The sequence below is a fragment of the Oncorhynchus gorbuscha genome, linkage group LG15 (genome assembly GCF_021184085.1).
Source record: "Oncorhynchus gorbuscha isolate QuinsamMale2020 ecotype Even-year linkage group LG15, OgorEven_v1.0, whole genome shotgun sequence".
Taxonomy (NCBI): Eukaryota; Metazoa; Chordata; class Actinopteri; order Salmoniformes; family Salmonidae; genus Oncorhynchus; species Oncorhynchus gorbuscha.
In genome coordinates, this window is record NC_060187.1 from 4116014 (window position 1) to 4139128 (window position 23115).

Consider the following 23115-nt stretch of genomic DNA (forward strand, 5'->3'; position numbering starts at 1 on the left):
TCATGTATCTACCAGTGTTCATGTCAGTGTTCATGTATCTACCAGTGTTCATGTATCTACCAGTGTTCATGTATCTACCAGTGTTCATGTATCTACCAGTGTTCATGTATCTACCAGTGTTCATGTACAGTGTTCATGTATCTACCAGTGTTCATGTATCTACCAGTGTTCATGTATCTACCAGTGTTCATGTATCTACCAGTGTTCATGTATCTACCAGTGTTCATGTATCTACCAGTGTCCATGTATCTACCAGTGTCCATGTATCTACCAGTGTCCATGTATCTACCAGTGTCCATGTATCTACCAGTGTTCATGTCAGTGTTCATGTATCTACCAGTGTTCATGTATCTACCAGTGTCCATGTATCTACCAGTGTCCATGTATCTACCAGTGTTCATGTATCTACCAGTGTTCATGTATCTACCAGTGTTCATGTATCTACCAGTGTTCATGTACAGTGTTCATGTACAGTGTTCATGTATCTATCAGTGTTCATGTATCTACCAGTGTTCATGTATCTACCAGTGTTCATGTATCTACCAGTGTTCATGTATCTACCAGTGTTCATGTATCTACCAGTGTTCATGTATCTACCAGTGTTCATGTATCTACCAGTGTTCATGTATCTACCAGTGTTCATGTATCTACCAGTGTTCATGTATCTACCAGTGTTCATGTATCTACCAGTGTTCATGTATCTACCAGTGTTCATGTATCTACCAGTGTTCATGTATCTACCAGTGTTCATGTATCTACCAGTGTTCATGTATCTACCAGTGTTCATGTATCTACCAGTGTTCATGTATCTACCAGTGTTCATGTATCTACCCGTGTTCATGTATCTACCCGTGTTCATGTATCTACCAGTGTTCATGTATCTACCAGTGTTCATGTATCTACCAGTGTTCATGTACAGTGTTAATGTATCTACCAGTGTTAATGTATCTACCAGTGTTCATGTATCTACCAGTGTTCATGTATCTACCAGTGTTCATGTATCTACCAGTGTTCATGTATCTACCAGTGTTCATGTATCTACCAGTGTCCATGTATCTACCAGTGTTCATGTATCTACCAGTGTTCATGTATCTACCAGTGTTCATGTATCTACCAGTGTTCATGTATCTACCAGTGTTCATGTATCTACAGTGTTCATGTATCTACCAGTGTTCATGTATCTACCAGTGTTCATGTATCTACCAGTGTTCATGTATCTACCAGTGTTCATGTATCTACCAGTGTTCATGTATCTACCAGTGTTCAGTGTTCATGTATCTACCAGTGTTCATGTATCTACCAGTGTTCATGTATCTACCAGTGTTCATGTATCTACCAGTGTTCATGTATCTACCAGTGTTCATGTATCTACCAGTGTTCATGTATCTACCAGTGTTCATGTATCTACCAGTGTTCATGTATCTACCAGTGTTCATGTATCTACCAGTGTTCATGTATCTACCAGTGTTCATGTATCTACCAGTGTTCATGTATCTACCAGTGTTCATGTATCTACCAGTGTTCATGTATCTACCAGTGTTCATGTATCTACCAGTGTTCATGTATCTACCAGTGTTCATGTATCTACCAGTGTTCATGTATCTACCAGTGTTCATGTATCTACCAGTGTTCATGTATCTACCAGTGTTCATGTATCTACCAGTGTTCATGTATCTACCAGTGTCCATGTATCTACCAGTGTTCATGTATCTACCAGTGTTCATGTATCTACCAGTGTTCATGTATCTACCAGTGTTCATGTATCTACCAGTGTTCATGTACAGTGTTCATGTATCTACCAGTGTTCATGTATCTACCAGTGTCCATGTATCTACCAGTGTTCATGTATCTACCAGTGTTCATGTATCTACCAGTGTTCATGTATCTACCAGTGTTCATGTATCTACCAGTGTTCATGTATCTACCAGTGTTCATGTACAGTGTTCATGTATCTACCAGTGTTCATGTACAGTGTTCATGTATCTACCAGTGTTCATGTATCTACCAGTGTTCATGTATCTACCAGTGTTCATGTATCTACCAGTGTTCATGTATCTACCAGTGTTCATGTATCTACCAGTGTTCATGTATCTACCAGTGTTCATGTATCTACCAGTGTTCATGTATCTACCAGTGTTCATGTATCTACCAGTGTTCATGTACAGTGTTCATGTATCTACCAGTGTTCATGTATCTACCAGTGTCCATGTATCTACCAGTGTCATGTATCTACCATGTATCTACCAGTGTTCATGTATCTACCACCAGTGTTCATGTATCTACCAGTGTTCATGTATCTACCAGTGTTCATGTATCTACCAGTGTCCATGTACAGTGTTCATGTATCTACCAGTGTTCATGTATCTACCAGTGTTCATGTATCTACCAGTGTTCATGTATCTACCAGTGTCCATGTACAGTGTTCATGTATCTACCAGTGTTCATGTATCTACCAGTGTCCATGTACAGTGTTCATGTATCTACCAGTGTTCATGTATCTACCAGTGTTCATGTATCTACCAGTGTTCATGTATCTACCAGTGTTCATGTATCTACCAGTGTTCATGTATCTACCAGTGTTCATGTATCTACCAGTGTTCATGTATCTACCAGTGTTCATGTATCTACCAGTGTTCATGTATCTACCAGTGTTCATGTATCTACCAGTGTTCATGTATCTACCATGTAGTGTTCTACCAGTGTTCATGTATCTACCAGTGTTCATGTATCTACCAGTGTTCATGTATCTACCAGTGTTCATGTATCTACCAGTGTTCATGTACAGTGTTCATGTATCTACCAGTGTTCATGTACAGTGTTCATGTATCTACCAGTGTTAATGTATCTACCAGTGTTCATGTATCTACCAGTGTTCATGTATCTACCAGTGTTCATGTATCTACCAGTGTTCATGTATCTACCAGTGTACCAGTGTTCATGTATCTACCAGTGTTCATGTATCTACCAGTGTTCATGTATCTACCAGTGTTCATGTATCTACCAGTGTTCATGTATCTACCAGTGTTCATGTATCTACCAGTGTTCATGTATCTACCAGTGTTCATGTATCTACCAGTGTTCATGTATCTACCAGTGTCCATGTACAGTGTTCATGTATCTACCAGTGTTCATGTATCTACCATCTACCAGTGTTCATGTATCTACCAGTGTTCATGTATCTACCAGTGTTCATGATCTACCAGTGTTCATCTACCAGTGTTCATGTATCTACCAGTGTTCATGTATCTACCAGTGTTCATGTATCTACCAGTGTTCATGTATCTACCAGTGTCCATGTATCTACCAGTGTTCATGTATCTACCAGTGTTCATGTATCTACCAGTGTTCATGTATCTACCAGTGTTCATGTATCTACCAGTGTTCATGTATCTACCAGTGATCACCAGTGTTCATGTATCTACCAGTGTTCATGTATCTACCAGTGTTCATGTATCTACCAGTGTTCATGTATCTACCAGTGTTCATGTATTTACCAGTGTTCATGTATTACCAGTGAATTTTGTTCATGTACAGTGTTCATGTATCTACCAGTGTTCATGAATGTATCTACCAGTGTTCATGTATCTACCAGTGTTCATGTATCTACCAGTGTTCATGTATCTACCAGTGTTCATGTACTACCAGTGTTCATGTATCTACCAGTGTTCATGTATCTACCAGTGTTCATGTATTACCAGTGTTCATGTTTACCAGTGTTCATGTATCTACCAGTGTTCATGTATCTACCAGTGTTCAATCTACCAGTGAATGTATCTACCATGATGTCATCTACCAGTGCAAACTGTCGTTTTCTACCAGTGTTCATGTATCTACCAGTGTTCATGTATCTAATGTTCATGTATCTACCAGTGTTCATGTATCTACCAGTTTCATGTATCGACCAGTGTTCAATAGAATGTCCAGTGATGTCACTGCAAACTACCAGTTTTCATGTTTACCAGTGTTCATGTATCTACCAATCAGAATGTCCATGATGTCACAGTGTTCAAACTGTCATGTATTACCAGTGTTCATGACAGTGTTCATGAGTGTTCTGACAATAGAATGTCCATGATGTCACTGCAAACTGTCGTTTTGGTGTTTAGAATTTTGACGACAATAGAATGTCCATGATGTCACTGCAAACTGTCGTTTTGGTGTTTAGAATTTTGACGACAATAGAATGTCCATGATGTCACTGGGACAACTGTCAACAGACATGTGGACTGACAGACTATAAACCAACCTTCTGATGTACATTTAGAGGTACGGTAAACCACAGTATCGTCAGTACAGTCGACAGTTGGGAGTCTAATCAATACGCTTCTGAGTCCACCCTGCAAGGTCTTTAAAAAGTGATATATTGACGTGTGATGGACAGATAGGAATGCAACACATCCTGTTGTATCGACCGGTGCAGAACTACGGTTGCATGTCAAACAAACCCAGACACAGGCAGAACTAGTTGTCTGGCCGAGCAGAGAATACAGTTGTCTGTTTGATAGAAGAGGATAGGCAGCACTCTGTGCCTCCAGCAGCAGACAGGATCAATGGACCTATTGGAGATCACTACCCTGACCAATAGGGTGTGTCTGAAATGACACCCTATATCCCCTACGTGAGTGCACTACGTTTTTACCAAAGCCCTAATACAGACCCTGTTCAAATGCAGTGCGCTATATAGGGACTAATGTGCCATTAAGTCAACACCCATAGACTACCCTACTGCCCTAATAGGTCTCCTGTCCCGACCCATTTTCTAAATGGCCCCGGTATCCAGGACGATCCTTTAGTAACCAATCGGACTCAGCACTTCAAGAGCCTGAACGACTTCTACTAGAGAGCACGGTTCAGTTTACACCTGCTGCCTAAATTTCCTCCGTTGTAGAAGCTCTGAGTCGTCACGACGACACAAAGAGACTGTGATGTCACAGCACCACTACACACACACGGGAGTTAGATACACAGAGTTTCTTATGGAACTAAAACAACAACAAAAAGAAGGGCTTTAGGTGGTGGGTGTGGCAGGAGCCGTGGTATAGGGTGGTATGTAGGGTGGCAGGGTCTTTAAAAAGTGGTTAGAGTGATGGACAGAGGAGGCAGCGTAGCCTAGTGGTTAGAGTGCAGAGGTTGCAGTCAAACAAGCCCAGACACGGGCAGAACTAGTTGTCTGGCGGCAGGTAGCCTAGTGGTTAGTTTGTAGAGGAGGCAGGCAGCACTCTGTGGTTCCAGCAGAGGCGGATCAATAGACCTAGTGGTTAGAGTCAGACCCGGCAGGGTGGCCTGAAGTGGTTAGAGTGTAGAGGTGGCAGGGTAGTTTTTCTAGTGGTTAGACCCTGTTCAAAGGCGGCAGGGTGGCCTAAGTGGTTAGAGTGGAGGGACCCTACTGGCAGGTAGCCTAGTGGTTAGAGTGTAGAGGCCCCGGTATCCAGGACGATCCTTTAGTAACCGGCCAGGTAAAGCCTAGTGGTTAGAGTGACTCAGACTTCAGGAGCCTAGTGGTTAGAGTGTAGACGGCAGTTTACACCTGCTGCCTAAAGTGGTTAGAGTGTAGAGGCGGCAGGGTAGCCTAGTGGTTAGCACCACTACAGAGGCGGGAGTTAGATAGCAGAGTGGTTAGGTGTAGAGGTGGCAGGAGAAGGGCTTTAGGTGGTGGGTGTGGCAGGAGCCGTGGTATAGGGTGGTATGTAGGGTGGCAGGGTAGCCTAGTGGTTAGAGTGTAGAGGAGGCAGGTAGCCTAGTGGTTAGAGTGTAGAGGCGGCAGGTAGCCTAGTGGTTAGAGTGTAGAGGAGGCAGTGTAGCCTAGTGGTTAGAGTGTAGAGGAGGCAGCGTAGCCTAGTGGTTAGAGTGTGGAGGCGGCAGGTAGCCTAGTGGTTAGAGTGTAGAGGTGGCAGGGTGGCCTAGTGGTTAGAGTGTAGAGGCGGCAGGGTAGCCTAGTGGTTAGAGTGTAGAGGCGGCAGGGTAGCCTAGTGGTTAGAGTGTAGAGGCGGCAGGGTAGCCTAGTGGTTAGAGTGTAGAGGTGGCAGGTAGCCTAGTGGTTAGAGTGTAGAGGAGGCAGCGTAGCCTAGTGGTTAGAGTGTAGAGGTGGCAGGTAGCCTAGTGGTTAGAGTGTGAGGCGGCAGGTAGCCTAGTGGTTAGAGTGTAGAGGCGGCAGGGTGGCCTAGTGGTTAGAGTGTAGAGGCGGCAGGGTAGCCTAGTGGTTAGAGTGTAGAGGCGGCAGGGTAGTCTAGTGGTTAGAGTGTAGAGGCGGCAGGGTGGCCTAGTGGTTAGAGTGTAGAGGTGGCAGGGTAGTCTAGTGGTTAGAGTGTAGAGGCGGCAGGGTGGCCTAGTGGTTAGAGTGTGAGGGACGGCAGGTAGCCTAGTGGTTAGAGTGTAGAGGCGGCAGGTAGCCTAGTGGTTAGAGTGTAGAGGTGGCAGGTAGCCTAGTGGTTAGAGTGTAGAGGTGGCAGGGTAGCCTAGTGGTTAGAGTGTAGAGGTGGCAGGGTGGCCTAGTGGTTAGAGTGTAGAGGCGGCAGGGTAGCCTAGTGGTTAGAGTGTAGAGGCGGCAGGGTAGCCTAGTGGTTAGAGTGTAGAGGTGGCAGGAGCCGTGGTATAGGATGGTATGTAGGGTGGCATGGTGGCCAAGTGGTTAGAGTGTAGAGGTGGCAGGAGCCGTGGTATAGGGTGGTATGTAAGGTGGCAGGGTAGTCTAGTGGTTAGAGTGTAGAGGCGGCAGGGTGGCCTAGTGGTTAGAGTGGAGGGACGGCAGGTAGCCTAGTGGTTAGAGTGTAGAGGCGGCAGGTAGCCTAGTGGTTAGAGTGTAGAGGAGGCAGGTAGCCTAGTGGTTAGAGTGTGGAGGAGGCAGGTAGCCTAGTGGTTAGAGTGTAGAGGCGGCAGGGTGGCCTAGTGGTTAGAGTGTAGAGGCGGCAGGGTAGCCTAGTGGTTAGAGTGTAGAGGTGGCAGGGTAGCCTAGTGGTTAGAGTGTAGAGGTGGCAGGGTGGCCTAGTGGTTATGATGGTATGTAGGGTGGCATGGTGGCCTAGTGGTTAGAGTGTAGAGGTGGCAGGAGCCTAGTGGTTAGGGTGGTATGTAAGGTGGCAGGGTGGCCTAGTGGTTAGAGTGTAGAGGTGGCAGGGTGGCCTAGTGGTTAGAGTGTAGAGGCAGCAGGGTTGTCTAGTGGTTAGAGTGTAGAGGCAGCAGGGTGGCCTAGTGGTTAGAGTGGAGGGATGGCAGGTAGCCTAGTGGTTAGAGTGTAGAGGTGGCAGGTAGCCTAGTGGTTAGAGTGTAGAGGTGGCAGGTAGCCTAGTGGTTAGAGTGTAGAGGCGGCAGGGTGGCCTAGTGGTTAGAGTGTAGAGGCGGCAGGGTGGCCTAGTGGTTAGAGTGTAGAGGTGGCAGGGTAGTCTAGTGGTTAGAGTGTAGAGGCGGCAGGGTGGCCTAGTGGTTAGAGTGGAGGGACGGCAGGTAGCCTAGTGGTTAGAGTGTAGAGGCGGCAGGTAGCCTAGTGGTTAGAGTGTAGAGGTGGCAGGTAGCCTAGTGGTTAGAGTGTAGAGGCGGCAGGGTGGCCTAGTGGTTAGAGTGTAGAGGCGGCAGGGTAGCCTAGTGGTTAGAGTGTGGAGGCGGCAGGGTAGCCTAGTGGTTAGAGTGTAGAGGTGGCAGGAGCCGTGGTATAGGGTGGTATGTAGGGTGGCAGGGTGGCCTAGTGGTTAGAGTGTAGAGGTGGCAGGTAGCCTAGTGGTTAGGGTGGTATGTAAGGTGGTAGGGTAGCCTAGTGGTTAGAGTGTAGAGGCGGCAGGGTAGCCTAGTGGTTAGAGTGTAGGGGCAGCAGGGTAGCCTAGTGGTTAGAGTGTAGGGACGGCAGGGTAGCCTAGTGGTTAGAGCGTTGGACTAGTAACCGGAAGGTTGCCAGTTCAAAAAACCCCGAGCTGACAAGGTACAAATCTGTCGTTCTGCCCCCTGAACAGGCAGTTAAACCCACTGTTCCTAGGCCGTCATTGAAAATAAGAATTTGTTCTTAACTGACTTGCCTGGTTAAATAAAGGTTAAATAAAATTATGTACTGGTATGCAACAGTACGGGCAGGGAAAAGGCTAGCGACGTCGTCCGGGAGATCAGGCAATAGGAAACCCGATAGGCTAAAGTACAGGCAGGGAATAGACCATTTATTTATTTTTATTTCACCTTTATTTAACCAGGTAGGCTAGTTGAGAACAAGTTCTCCTTTGCAACTGCGACCTGGCCAAGATAAATCATAGCAGTGTGAACAGACAACACAGAGTTACACATGGAGTAACAATTAACAAGTCAATAACACAGAGAAGAGAGTCTATATACATTGTGTGCAAAAGGCATGAGGAGGTAGGCGAATAATTACAATTTTGCAGATTAACACTGGAGTGATAAATGATCAGATGGTCATGTACAGGTAGAGCTACTGGTGTGCAAAAGAGCAGAAAAGTAAATAAATATAAACAGCATGGGGATGAGGTAGGTTAAATTGGGTGGGCTATTTACCGATAGACTATGTACAGCAGGTACACAAAAGGTGTTGTTAGTGAGGCAGGCAAAAACTATCATACATTAAATTACAGGAAAACCATGAGCACCAACTAGGAGTCACAAAACAAACAAGACCTCACAATGATGGGGTGCAAAGAACAGAACTAAATAGTGTGTGATAATGACATACAGGTGTGTGAACAGGTGATCAGAATTCAGGTGATTGGGATCTGGAGAGTGAGCTGCGTTCAGGGGATATATGTGTTTGAGAGTGGGATCTGGAGAGTGAGCTGCGTTCGGGGGATCTAGGTGTTTGAGAGTGGGATCTGGAGAGTGAGCTGCGTTCAGGGGATCTAGGTGTTTGAGAGTGGGATCTGGAGAGTGAGCTGCGTTCAGGGGATCTAGGTGTTTGAGAGTGGGATCTGGAGAGTGAGCTGTGTTCAGGGGATCTACGTGTTTGAGAGTGGGATCTGGAGAGTGAGCTGAGTTCAGGGGATCTGTGTGTTTGAGAGTGGGATATGGAGAGTGAGCTGTGTTCAGGGGATCTACGTGTTTGAGAGTGGGATCTGGAGAGTGAGCTGCGTTCAGGGGATCTACGTGTTTGAAAGTGGGATCTGGAGAGTGAGCTGCGTTCAGGGGATCTACGTGTTTGAAAGTGGGATCTGGAGAGTGAGCTGTGTTCAGGGGATCTACGTGTTTGAAAGTGTGAGTTGGAAGCAGACATTACCGTTTTAGTCATTTTAGTTAACATTGAAAGCAGTTTACTATATCCAGAAAATTCATACACAAAAATATATCTATACAATATATATATATATATATATATATTTTCATTTTTTTTCCCACTGTTTGGACAAAACACGGCCAACTCCCAAACACACACACAGTTCAAGACAAGCTATTCCGTATTTAGAGCCATGATTTCAGATTGCTCAAGTGAACAGAAAACCAGTTTTTCTTTGAAGATAACGCAACACCTCACGGGCACAACGCCTCTCCCCTATTTTAAACCTAAATGTATTGTGTGTATGTATTGATACGTAGGCTGCAGCATGTGTGACATTTTAAATGTATGTAGTTCTGTCCTTGAGCTGTTCTTGTCTATTAATGTTCTGTATTATGTCATGTTTCGTGCGGACCCCAGGAAGAGTAGCTGCTGCTTTCACTACAGCTCATGGGGATCCTAAGAACATACAACATGCACGCACACACCGGCAAACTCTCTCTCTCTCACTCTGTCTCACGCTATCTTGCTGCTGTGATGTCACACTGTGGAATTTCACCCAGTACATATGGGAGTTTATCAAAATTGGGTTTGTTTTTGAATTCTTTGTGGATCTGTGTAATCTGAGGGAAATATGTGTCTCTAATATGGTCATACATTGGGCAGGAGGTTAGGAAGTGCAGCTCAGTTTCCACCTCATTTTGTGGGCAGTGAGCACATAGCCTGTCTTCTCTTGAGAGCCATGTCTGCCTACGGCGGCCTTTCTCAATAGCAAGGCTATGCTCACTGAGTCTGTACATATTCCAAGCATTCCTTAAGTTTGGGTCAGTCACAGTGGTCAGGTATTCTGCCACTGTGTACTCTCTGTTTAGGGCCAATGCTCTGTTTTTTTGTTAATTCTTTCCAATGTGTCAAGTAATTATATTTTTGTTTTCTCATGATTTGGTTGTGTCTAATTGTGCTGCTGTCCTGGGGCTCTGTAGGGTGTGCTTGTGTTTGTGAACAGAGCCCCAGGACCAGCTTGCTTAGGGGACTCTTCTCCAGGTTCATCTCTCTGTAGGTGAAGGTTTGGGAATCGCTTCCTTTTAGGTGGTTGTAGAATTTAACAGCTCTTTTCTGGATTTTGATAATTAGTGGGTATCGGCCTAATTCTGCTCTGCATGCATTATTTGGTGTTCTACGTTGTACACGGAGGATATTTTTGCAGAATTCTGCATCTCTCTCTCTCTACACCAGACACTTTCAGACCTCCAAAGGTCCAGAGCGTCTGTCTTGTCACAGGCCAGTGCCCAGCTCTGTATGTCTGAGTGACAGCTCAGTCAGTTGGGAAAGCAGCTCCAAGCCTCCGGAGGATCCCTGAGCCTTTTAGTGTGTTCTGCCAGGCAGAGAGACTTCCCGCCTGGATCTCCGAGCCTTGTAGTGTGTTCTGCCAGGCAGAGAGACTTCCTGCCAGGTGCTGACGCCTGCCTCTGTCTGTCTCTCTGTCTGTCTCTCTCTCTCTACTCTTTGTCTGTGTCCGTCTGTCTGTCCGTCCGTCCGTCCGTCTCTCTGTCTCTCTCTCTGTCTGTCTGTCTGTCTGTCTGTCTGTCTGTCTGTCTGTCTCTCTCTCACTCCCCCTTTCTCTTTGTATATATATATATATATAGTGTTGTAACAATGTACAAATGGTTAATGGTACACAGGGGAAAATAAATTAGCATAAATATGGGTTGTATTTACAATGGTGTTTGTTCTTCACTGGTTGCCCTTTTCTTGTGACAACAGGTCACACATCTTGCTGCTGTGACGGCACACTGTGGTATTTCACCCAGTAGATATGGGAGTTTATCAAAATTGGGTTTGTTTTTTAATTCTTTGTGCGATACCAGGCAGTGATGTAACCTGTCAGGATGCTCTCGATGGTGCAGCTGAAAAACCTTTTGAGGACCTGAGACCCCTTTACAAATCTTTTCAGTCTCCTGAGGGGGAATAGGCTTTGTTGTGTCCTCTTCACGAATGTCTTGGTGTCCTTGGACCATGTTAGTTTGTTGGGGATGTGTCCTCTTCACGACTGTCTTGGTGTCCTTGAACCATGTCAGTTTGTTGGGGATGTTTGTTGGGGATGTGTCCTCTTCACTACTGTCTTGGTGTCCTTGGACCATGTTAGTTTGTTGGGGACGTGTCCTCTTCACGACTGTCTTGGTGTCCTTGAACCATGTCAGTTTGTTGGGGATGTGTCCTCTTCACTACTGTCTTGGTGTCCTTGGACCATGTTAGTTTGTTGGGGATGTGTCCTCTTCACGACTGTCTTGGTGTCCTTGAACCAGTTTGTTGGGGAGTTTGTTGGGGATGTGTCCTCTTCACGACTGTCTTGGTGTCCTTGAACCATGTCAGTTTGTTGGTGATGTTTGTTGGGGATGTGTCCTCTTCACGACTGTCTTGGTGTCCTTGAACCATGTCAGTTTGTTGGGGATGTGTCCTCTTCACGACTGTCTTGGTGTCCTTGAACCATGTCAGTTTGTTGGGGATGTGTCCTCTTCACGACTGTCTTGGTGTCCTTGGACCATGTTAGTTTGTTGGGGATGTGTCCTCTTCACGACTGTCTTGGTGTCCTTGAACCATGTCAGTTTGTTGGGGATGTTTGTTGGGGATGTGTCCTCTTCACGACTGTCTTGGTGTCCTTGGATCATGTTAGTTTGTTGGGGATGTGTCCTCTTCACGACTGTCTTGGTGTCCTTGAACCATGTCAGTTTGTTGGGGATGTTTGTTGGGGATGTGTCCTCTTCACGACTGTCTTGGTGTCCTTGGATCATGTTGATGTTTGTTGGGGATGTGTCCTCTTCACGACTGTCTTGGTGTCCTTGAACCATGTCAGTTTGTTGGGGATGTTTGTTGGGGATGTGTCCTCTTCACGACTGTCTTGGTGTCCTTGGACCATGTTAGTTTGTTGGGGATGTGTCCTCTTCACGACTGTCTTGGTGTCCTTGAACCATGTCAGTTTGTTGGGGATGTTTGTTGGGGATGTGTCCTCTTCACGACTGTCTTGGTGTCCTTGGACCATGTTAGTTTGTTGGGGACGTGTCCTCTTCACTACTGTCTTGGTGTCCTTGGACCATGTTAGTTTGTTGGGGACGTGTCCTCTTCACGACTGTCTTGGTGTTCTTGGACCATGTTAGTTTGTTGGGGACGTGTCCTCTTCACTACTGTCTTGGTGTCCTTGGATCATGTTAGTTTGTTGGGGACGTGTCCTCTTCACGACTGTCTTGGTGTCCTTGGATCATGTTAGTTTGTTGGGGACGTGTCCTCTTCACTACTGTCTTGGTGTTCTTGGACCATGTTAGTTTATTGGTGATGTGGACACCAAGGAACTTGAAGCTCACAACCTGCTCCACTGCAGCCCCGTCGATGAGAATGAGGATGTACTCTGTCCTCCATTTCCGGTTGTCCACAATCATCTCCTTTGTCTTGATCACGTTGAGGGAGAGGTTGTTGTCATGGCACCACACGGCCAGGTCTCTGACCTCCTTCCTATAGGCTGTCTCATCGTTGAGGGAGAGGTTGTTGTCATGGCACCACATAGCCAGGTCTCTGACCTCCTTCCTATAGGCTGTCTCATCGTTGAGGGAGAGGTTGTTGTCATGGCACCACATAGCCAGGTCTCTGACCTCCTTCCTATAGGCTGTCTCATCGTTGAGGGAGAGGTTGTTGATGGAGCCAGGTCTCTGACCTCCTTCCTATAGGCTGTCTCATCAGGTTGTTGTCATGGAACCACATAGCCAGGTCTCTGACCTACTTCCTATAGGCTGTCTCATCGTTGAGGGAGAGGTTGTTGTCATGGCACCACATAGCCAGGTCTCTGACCTCCTTCCTATAGGCTGTCTCATCGTTGTCGGTCTGTCACAGTGGTCAGGTGTTCTGCCGCTGTGTACTCTCTGTTTAGGGACAAATAACATTCTAGTTTGCGCTGTTTTTTTTGTAAATTATTTTCAATCTGTCAAGTAATTATCTTTTTGTTTTCTCGTGATTTGGTTGGGTCTAATTGTGCTGCTGCCCTGGGGCTCTGTGGGGTGTGTTTGTGTTTGTGAACAGAGCCCCAGGACTTGCTTGCTTAGGGGACTCTTCTCCAGGTTCATCTCTCTGTAGGTGATGGCTTTGTTATGGAAGGTTTGGGAATCACTTCCTTTTAGGTGGCTGTAGAATTTAACAGCTCTTTTCTGGATTTTGATAATTAGTGGGTATCGGCCGGCCTCTGCATGCATTATTTGGTGTTTTACGGTGTACACAGAGGATATTTTTTGCAGAATTCTGCATGAGTCTCAATTGGTGTTTGTCCCATTTTGTGAAGTCTTGGTTGGTGAGCGGACCCCAGACCTCACAACCATAAAGCTGCTATAACTGATTTTATGTTCCTTTTGATGGCATAGAAGGCCCTTCTTGCTTTGTCTCAGATCGTTCACAGCTTTGTGGAAGTTACCTGTTGGTGCTGAGGTTTAGGACAAGGTATGCATAGTTTGTGTGCTCTAGGGCAACGGTGTATAACTGGAATTAGTATTAATGGTCTTGGCAACTGGACATTTTATACTAAGAGCTGCTACATTAAGAGCTGCTACATTAAGAGCTGCTATACTAAGAGCTGCTACATTAAGAGCTGCTACATTAAGAGCTGCTACATTAAGAGCTGCTACATTAAGAGCTGCTACATTAAGAGCTGCTATACTAAGAGCTGCTACATTAAGAGCTGCTATACTAAGAGCTGCTACATTAAGAGCTGCTACATTAAGAGCTGCTACATTAAGAGCTGCTACATTAAGAGCTGCTACATACTAAGAGCTGCTACATTAAGAGCTGCTACATTAAGAGCTGCTACATTAAGAGCTGCTACATTAAGAGCTGCTACATTAAGAGCTGCTACATTAAGAGCTGCTACACTAAGAGCTGCTATACTAAGAGCTGCTACATTAAGAGCTGCTACATTAAGAGCTGCTATACTAAGAGCTGCTACATTTAGAGCTGCTACATTAAGAGCTGCTACATTAAGAGCTGCTACATTAAGAGCTGCTATACTAAGAGCTGCTACATTAAGAGCTGCTACATTAAGAGCTGCTACATTAAGAGCTGCTACATTAAGAGCTGCTATACTAAGAGCTGCTACATTTAGAGCTGCTACATTAAGAGCTGCTATACTAAGAGCTGCTACATTTAGAGCTGCTACATTAAGAGCTGCTATACTAAGAGCTGCTACATTTAGAGCTGCTACATTAAGAGCTGCTACATTTTTTTGTCTCTCTCTGATAAAAACGACACATTATAATTCATTTGTTAAAGAGCTTCTCCTGGAGCTGACCATTTGCTGCTACATTAAGAGCTGCCTCTACATTTAGAGCTGCTACATTAAGAGCTGCTACATTTTTTTGTCTCTCTCTGATAAAAACGACACATTATAATTCCTTGTTAACAATTCTCCTGGAGCGACCATGCTGCTCCTCCTCTCCCCGACTGTTAAGAGACCTGGATCAAGCTCTCCCTAAAATAAGCCCTAGTCATAAAAGAGCCATAGTACTGCTTTAATGCGAATTCAGCCCCTCACACACACACACACACACACACACACACACACACAGACACAGACACACACACACACACAGACACACACACACACAAATAAAAAAAGACACCAACTTTGAACAGTTGTTCTGGAGCGAGTCTGGGTCTGAGTTCCAAATGGCACCCTAGCCCCTATATAGTGCACTACTTTAGACCCTATCCCCTATATAGCGCTTTACTTTTAACGATAAGAGCCCTGGGCCCTGGTACGCTACGAAGGGGATAGGTTTCCATTTGAGACATCTCTGTCTTCATTCAGGACTCCTGAATCCAGGGATAGAAGGGGATACAGTGTGCATTGTTAGAGCTACAGCCGCTCTAAGCTACCAGAAAAGCATCTCATCCACTCACAATACATCATCCAAATCTCATTACAACACAGCACTGTGGATTTACACTGAACTGCTATGAATGGGGAGTCTACCCCATCCTCTCCTCATGGGGGAAGTGGTGAGATAGTGAGGGAACGCTTTGTTGGTTACAAAAAAAAACATCTCTAAATCAAGTCCATATGGCACCCTATCGCCTATTTATAGTGTACGGCGCCTATGGGGCTCTGGTCAAAAGTATTGCACTGTATAGGCGATAGGGTGCTATTTGGGATCGATCTCAAATCAAGTCCCAGATGAGATGCTGCTGGGTGTTTCACTCAGTGTGATTCGCTGAAGAATTATCAGACTGGGCTATCTGTCTGATGGTGTGTGTCTGTCTGATGGTATGTGTCTGTCTGATGGTATGTGTCTGTCTGATGGTGTGTGTCTGTCTGATGGTGTGTGTCTGTCTGATGGTGTGTGTCTGTCTGATGGTGTGTGTCTGTCTGATGGTGTGTGTCTGTCTGATGGTGTGCTGTCTGTCTGATGGTGTGTGCTGTTGTTATCATCACTGACTGAATGTAAACATTGACTGTCATGAGAAGTAGAGAGTAATGGTTCTAGACTCAATTCCCTTCATACGGCACCAACTGACGTGACAAGGCAAACACATTATTCATTTGAATTTCTCTAGCAATGTGCTGCTCATCATGAACAGAGAGGAGAGGAGAGGAGAGGAGAGGAGGAGAGGGAAGAAGATGGAGGGGAGAGATAAGATGAGAAGATGGGGAGGAGAGGATGAGGTGGGGGAAGAGAAGAGGATGAGATGGGGATGAGGTGGGGGAGGAGAAGAGGATGAGGTGGGGGAGGAGAAGAGGATGAGAAGAGGAGGTGGTGGGGGGGAGGAGGAGAAGAGGATGAGGTGGGGGAGGAGGAGAAGAGGATGAGGTGGTGGGGGAGGAGGAGAAGATGAGGTGGGGGGGAGGAGGAGAAGATGAGGTGAGGGAGGAGAAGGGGATGAGGTTGGGGAGGAGAAGAGGATGAGGTGAGGGAGGAGAAGGGGATGAGGTGGAGGAGGAGAAGAGGATGAGGTGGGGGAGGAGAAGAGGATGAGAGGAGTAGGGAGAGAACAGTGGTAGGAATCTTCCTAGGCCTGTCAACATTTCAGAGGTGTCTTCTTTGAACACCATGTGAGCTAAAGCCCCAAAGGCAGAACCAGGGCACACGGAGGCTCAACTGAACCGGTCTGAACAGGTAACAAATGCATGAATAAAAACACGTGTATCCTTTGCACATGGCAGACACAGAGAAGGATGATCCACCTACACTATACCTACACCTACACTATAATAACCTGAAAGGCTTCCAGAACAGAGCAGCGTGTGTCACCACATTATGAGTCGAGGTCGACCGATTAATCGGAGTGGCCGATTAGTTAGGGCCGATTTCAAGTTTTCAAAACAATCGGAAATCGGTATTTTTGGACACCGGTTTTGACGATTTATTTATTTATTTATATTTTTACAACTTCATTTCATCTTTATTTAACTCGGCAAGTCAGTTAAGAACACATTCTTATTTTCAATGACGGCCTAGGAACAGTGGGTTAACTGCGTGTTCAGGGGGCAGAACGGCAGATTTTCACCTTGTCAGCTCGGGGGATCCAATCTTGCAACCTTACAGTTAACTAGTCCAACGCAATAACAACCTGCCTCTCTCTCGTTGCACTCCACAAGAGACTGACTGCCTGTTACGCGAATGCAGTAAGCCAAGGTAAATTGCTAGTTAGCATTAAACTTACCTTATAAAAAACAATCAATCATAATCACTAGTTAACTACACATGGTTGATGATATTATCTAGCGTGTCATGCGTTGCTTATAATCTGACTGAGCGGTGGTGCGTAAACATTCATTCAAACTATCGTGCGTTTTGCCAGCAGCTCTTCGTTGTGCGTCAAGCATTGCGCTGTTTATGACTTCAAGCATATCAACTCCTGAGATGAGGCTGGTGTAACCGAAGTGAAATGGCTGGCTAGTTAGCGCGCGCTAATAGTGTTTCAAACGTCACTCACTCTGAGGCTTGGAGTAGTTGTTCCCCTTGCTCTGCATGGGTAACGCTGCTTCTAGGGTGGCTGTTGTCATTGTGTTCCTGGTTAGACCCCAGGGAGGAGCGAGGAGAGGGACGGAAGCTATACTGTTACACTGGCAATACTAATGTGCCTATAAGAACATCCAATAGTCAAAGGTTAATGAAATACAAATGGTAAAGAGGGAAATAGTCCCATAACTCCTATAATAACTACAACCTAAAACTTCTTACCTGTGCATATTGAAGACTCGTGTTAAAAGGAACCACCAGCTTTCATTTGTTCCCATGTTCTGAGCAAGGAACTTAAACGTTAGCTTTCTTACATGGCACATATTGCACTTTTACTTTCTTCTCCAACACTTTGTTTTTGCATTATTTAAACCAAATTGAACATGTGTCATTATTTATTTGAGGCTAAATTGATTTATTGATGTATTATATTAAGTTAAAATAAGTGTTCATTCAGTATTGTTGTAATTGTCATTATTACAAATAAAAAAATAAAAAATTGGCCGATTAATCGGTATCGGTATCAGCCGACCTCTAGTTATGAGACCACAATCAAACAGAACCGTGTCACCGCGTAATGAGACCACAATTAAACAGAACCGTGTCACCACGTAATGAGACCACAAGTCAAACAGAACCGTGTCACCGGGTAATGAGACCACAATCCAACAGAACCGTGTCACCCCGTAATGAGACCACAATCAAACAGAACCAGGTCACCGAGTAATGAGACCACAAGTCAAACAGAACCAGGTCACCACGTAATGAGACCACAAGTCAAACAGAACCAGGTCACCGAGTAATGAGACCACAAGTCAAACAGAACCAGGTCACCGAGTAATGAGACCACAAGTCAAACAGAACCAGGTCACCGAGTAATGAGACCACAAGTCAAACAGAACCAGGTCACCGAGTAATGAGACCACAAGTCAAACAGAACCGTGTCACCACGTAATGAGACCACAAGTCAAACAGAACCAGGTCACCGAGTAATGAGACCACAAGTCAAAGAGAACCGTGTCACCACGTAATGAGACCACAAGTCAAACAGAACCAGGTCACCGGGTAATGAGACCACAATCAAACAGAACCAGGTGGTTATTGCACATCAGGTGATGCAGGAAACCCATTTGAACATCTCAGGGGTGGATGGGAAGGTACTCCGTCTGCTCACTGTGATTGATGGAGTGACAGAGACTAAATGTAGCAAGTCAGTGACTGCTTGACGGTGGAGCAGTAGTGTGATGCCTCCGATACCTACCTGATAGGTGTTGTCAAAGCTGTCATACATGAACCTCGTGATCAGAGACGTCTTGCCAACTACAAGAGGAGAGAGAGAGAGAGAGAGAGAGAGAGAGAGAGAGAGAGAGAGAGAAAGACAATGTGTTAGCTTCTGTAACAGAGAGAGAGGAGAAAGAAATAAAGTAGTCTACTATATAGGGAATAGGGCTCCGTTTGGGATGCAGATCTCTTCATCTGTGTAGGGAAGTTACCATGTTACATGTGGTTAGAGAGGATGAGATGTATAGAAACGGTCAATTATATGTCATAAAGAGCTTGAGGACTTTTTAAATTTCATATAATTATATTCTTTCAGCATTTCCCCACAAAGAAAGTAGTTTTTTCATAGGTTTGCAATATAAACATGTCCACAGAGCTATTAGAAGCCCCTCCTTACTCTGCCCAAGTGTCAGAAGCTGTTCTCCTGCAACAGTCCAAACAAGCTGCCCTCCGAGTTCTCCAACGGTCCCCACTCAGTACTAAAAGGTCATCAGTGGTTCAAGTATTCCTCCAGTGCACGCACACGCACACGCACACGCACACTCACACGCACGAAAGCACGCACCCTGAGGGGGGGGGGGTTGGCGGCAGCTCAGATGTAAACAGAGAGGAAAAAGCCTGGTTTTGCTCCAGTTGAGAAAGCCGGCATAACGAGGAAAAGCTCTTGTCCAGAAGTCATTTAAATGCTAATTTCCCCAAAGACACAAGAGCGTTTGATTCCACACCGAAAGGGATTTAAATGAATGGGGCTCATAAGGCCTGGTAGACAGCTTCTGTGTGAGTACAGAGTATTCCCTATTGGCCTACAGAGAGCCCTGTGGGCCAGAGTATTCCCTATTGACCTACAGAGAGCCCTGTGGGCCAGAGTATTCCCTATTGACCTACAGAGAGCCCTGTGGGCCAGAGTATTCCCTACTGACCTACAGAGAGCCCTGTGGGCCAGAGTATTCCCTATTGACCTACAGAGAGCCCTGTGGGCCAGAGTATTCCCTATTGACCTACAGAGAGCCCTGTGGGCCAGAGTATTCCCTATTGACCTACAGAGAGCCCTGTGGGCCAGAGTATTCCCTATTGACCTACAGAGAGCCCTGTGGGCCAGAGTATTCCCTATTGACCTACAGAGAGCCCTGTGGGCCAGAGTATTCCCTATTGACCTACAGAGAGCCCTGTGGGCCAGAGTATTCCCTATTGACCTACAGAGAGCCCTGTGGGCCAGAGTATTCCCTATTGACCTACAGAGAGCCCTGTGGGCCAGAGTATTCCCTATTGACCTACAGAGAGCCCTGTGGGCCAGAGTATTCCCTATTGACCTACAGAGAGCCCTGTGGGCCAGAGTATTCCCTATTGACCTACAGAGAGCCCTGTGGGCCAGAGTATTCCCTATTGACCAACAGAGAGCCCTGTGGGCCAGAGTATTCCCTATTGACTTACAGAGAGCCCTGTGGGCCAGAGTATTCCCTATTGACCTACAGAGAGCCCTGTGGGCCAGAGTATTCCCTATTGACCTACAGAGAGCCCTGTGGGCCAGAGTATTCCCTATTGACCTACAGAGAGCCCTGTGGGCCAGAGTATTCCCTATTGACCTACAGAGAGCCCTGTGGGCCAGAGTATTCCCTATTGACCTACAGAGAGCCCTGTGGGCCAGAGTATTCCCTATTGACCTACAGAGAGCCCTGTGGGCCAGAGTATTCCCTATTGACTTACAGAGAGCCCTGTGGGCCAGAGTATTCCCTATTGACCTACAGAGAGCCCTGTGGGCCAGAGTATTCCCTATTGACCTACAGAGAGCCCTGTGGGCCAGAGTATTCCCTATTGACCTACAGAGAGCCCTGTGGGCCAGAGTATTCCCTATTGACCTACAGAGAGCCCTGTGGGCCAGAGTATTCCCTATTGACCTACAGAGAGCCCTGTGGGCCAGAGTATTCCCTATTGACCTACAGAGAGCCCTGTGGGCCAGAGTATTCCCTATTGACCTACAGAGAGCCCTGTGGGCCAGAGTATTCCCTATTGACCTACAGAGAGCCCTGTGGGCCAGAGTATTCCCTATTGACCTACAGAGAGCCCTGTGGGCCAGAGTATTCCCTATTGACCTACAGAGAGCCCTGTGGGCCAGAGTATTCCCTATTGACCTACAGAGAGCCCTGTGGGCCAGAGTATTCCCTATTGACCTACAGAGAGCCCTGTGGGCCAGAGTATTCCCTATTGACCTACAGAGAGCCCTGTGGGCCAGAGTATTCCCTATTGACCTACAGAGAGCCCTGTGGGCCAGAGTATTCCCTATTGACCTACAGAGAGCCCTGTGGGCCAGAGTATTCCCTATTGACCTACAGAGAGCCCTGTGGGCCAGAGTATTCCCTATTGACCTACAGAGAGCCCTGTGGGCCAGAGTATTCCCTATTGACCTACAGAGAGCCCTGTGGGCCAGAGTATTCCCTATTGACCTACAGAGAGCCCTGTGGGCCAGAGTATTCCCTATTGACCTACAGAGAGCCCTGTGGGCCAGAGTATTCCCTATTGACCTACAGAGAGCCCTGTGGGCCAGAGTATTCCCTATTGACCTACAGAGAGCCCTGTGGGCCAGAGTATTCCCTATTGACTTACAGAGAGCCCTGTGGGCCAGAGTATTCCCTATTGACTTACAGAGAGCCCTGTGGGCCAGAGTATTCCCTATTGACCTACAGAGAGCCCTGTGGGCCAGAGTATTCCCTATTGACCTACAGAGAGCCCTGTGGGCCAGAGTATTCCCTATTGACCTACAGAGAGCCCTGTGGGCCAGAGTATTCCCTATTGACCTACAGAGAGCCCTGTGGGCCAGAGTATTCCCTATTGACCTACAGAGAGCCCTGTGGGCCAGAGTATTCCCTATTGACCTACAGAGAGCCCTGTGGGCCAGAGTATTCCCTATTGATCTACAGAGAGCCCTGTGGGCCAGAGTATTCCCTATTGACCTACAGAGAGCCCTGTGGGCCAGAGTATTCCCTATTCAACCACAGAGAGCCCTGTGGGCCAGAGTATTCCCGAATTCACCTACAGAAAGCCCTGTGGGCCCTGGTAAAAACAGAGCACTACACACCCAGTCTGTAATACCTACAGTGACGTCAGAAAGTATTCATACCCCTTGACTTATTCCACATTTTGTTGTGTTACAGCCGTAATTTAAAATGTATAACATTTAGGATTTTTTTTTGGGGGTGGGAGGGGGTCACTGGCCTACACAAAATACAATATAATATCAAAGTGGTTTTTACAAATGAATCAAAAAATGAAAAGCTGAAATGTCTTAAGTATTTACCTCCCTTTGTTACGAAAGGCTTAAACAAGTTCAGGAATTAAAAATGTGCTTAAACAAGTCACATGATAAGTTGCAATAATTGTGTTTAACATGATTTTTAAATGACTACCTCATATCTGTACCCTACACATACAATTATCAGTAAGCTCCCACAATTGCGCAGTGAATTTCAAACACAGATTCAACAACAAAGACAAAAATCTTTGGCAAGAACTGAAAATGGTTCTCTAACAATGATCAACAACCAATTTGACAGAGATTGAAGAATGTTGAAAAGAATAATGAGCAAATGTTCTACAATTCAAATGTGGAAAGCTCTTAGATACTTACCCAGAAAGCCTCACAGCTGTAATCGTTGACAAATGTGCTTCTACAAAGTATTGACTCAGGGATCCGAATACGAACAGTTGAAGTCAGTAGTTTACATACACTTAGGTTGGAGTCAATAAAACCTGTTTTTCAACCACTCCACCAATGTCTTGTTAACAAACTATAGTTTTGGCAAGTCGGTTAGTTAGGACATCTAAGTTAGGACATCTACTTTGTGTATGACACAAGTAATTTTTCCAAACAATTGTTGACAGACAGATTATTTCACTTATAATTCACTGTATCACAATTCCAGTGGGTCAGAAGTTCACATACACTAAGTTGACTGTGCTCTTAAACAGCTTGAAAATTCCAGAAAATTATGTCATGGCTTTAGAAGCTTCTGTTAGGCTAATTGACTTCATTTGAGTCATTTGGAGGTGTACCTGTGGATGTATTTCAAGGCCTATCTTCAAACTCAGTGCCTCTTTGCTTGACATGGGAAAATCAAAAGAAATCAGCCAAGGTCTCAGAAAATAAATTATAGACCTCCACAAGTCTAGTTCATTCTTGGGAGCAATTTCCAAACACCTGAAGGTACCATGTTCATCTGTACAAACAACAGAACTCAAGTATAAACACCATGGAACTACGCAGCCGTCATACCGCTCAGGAAGGAGACGCGTTCTGTCTTCTAGAGATGAACGTACTTTGGTGCGAAAAGCGCAAATCAATCCCGGAACAACAGCAAAGGACCTTGTGAAGATACCTAGGATACCTAGGATAGGATAAGTAATCCCTCTCACCCCCCCCCCTTTAAGATTTAGATGCACTATTGTAAAGTGACTGTTCCACTGGATGTCATAAGGTGAATGCACCAATTTGTAAGTCGCTCTGGATAAGAGCGTCTGCTAAATGACTTAAATGTAAATGTAATGATTATATTAAGTGGCATTACATAAAGTGTCCAGTGATACATTTTTTACATAAATTTTTCAAATATTAAAGTGGCTGGATTTGAGTCAGTATGTTGGCAGCAG

At 45.7% G+C, this 23115-nt stretch overlaps 1 protein-coding gene across 1 annotated transcript in view; it reads right to left on the reverse strand.

Moving 5' to 3' along the window:
• LOC123996539 (ras-related protein Rab-6B-like) overlaps positions 1-23115 on the reverse strand; it is a 135874-nt gene that overhangs the window by 76459 nt on the left and 36300 nt on the right. The window contains exon 2 of the mRNA XM_046299949.1: positions 18455-18513. Coding sequence (XP_046155905.1) covers positions 18455-18513 — 59 coding nt within the window. The remainder of the gene's footprint in view (positions 1-18454; positions 18514-23115) is intronic.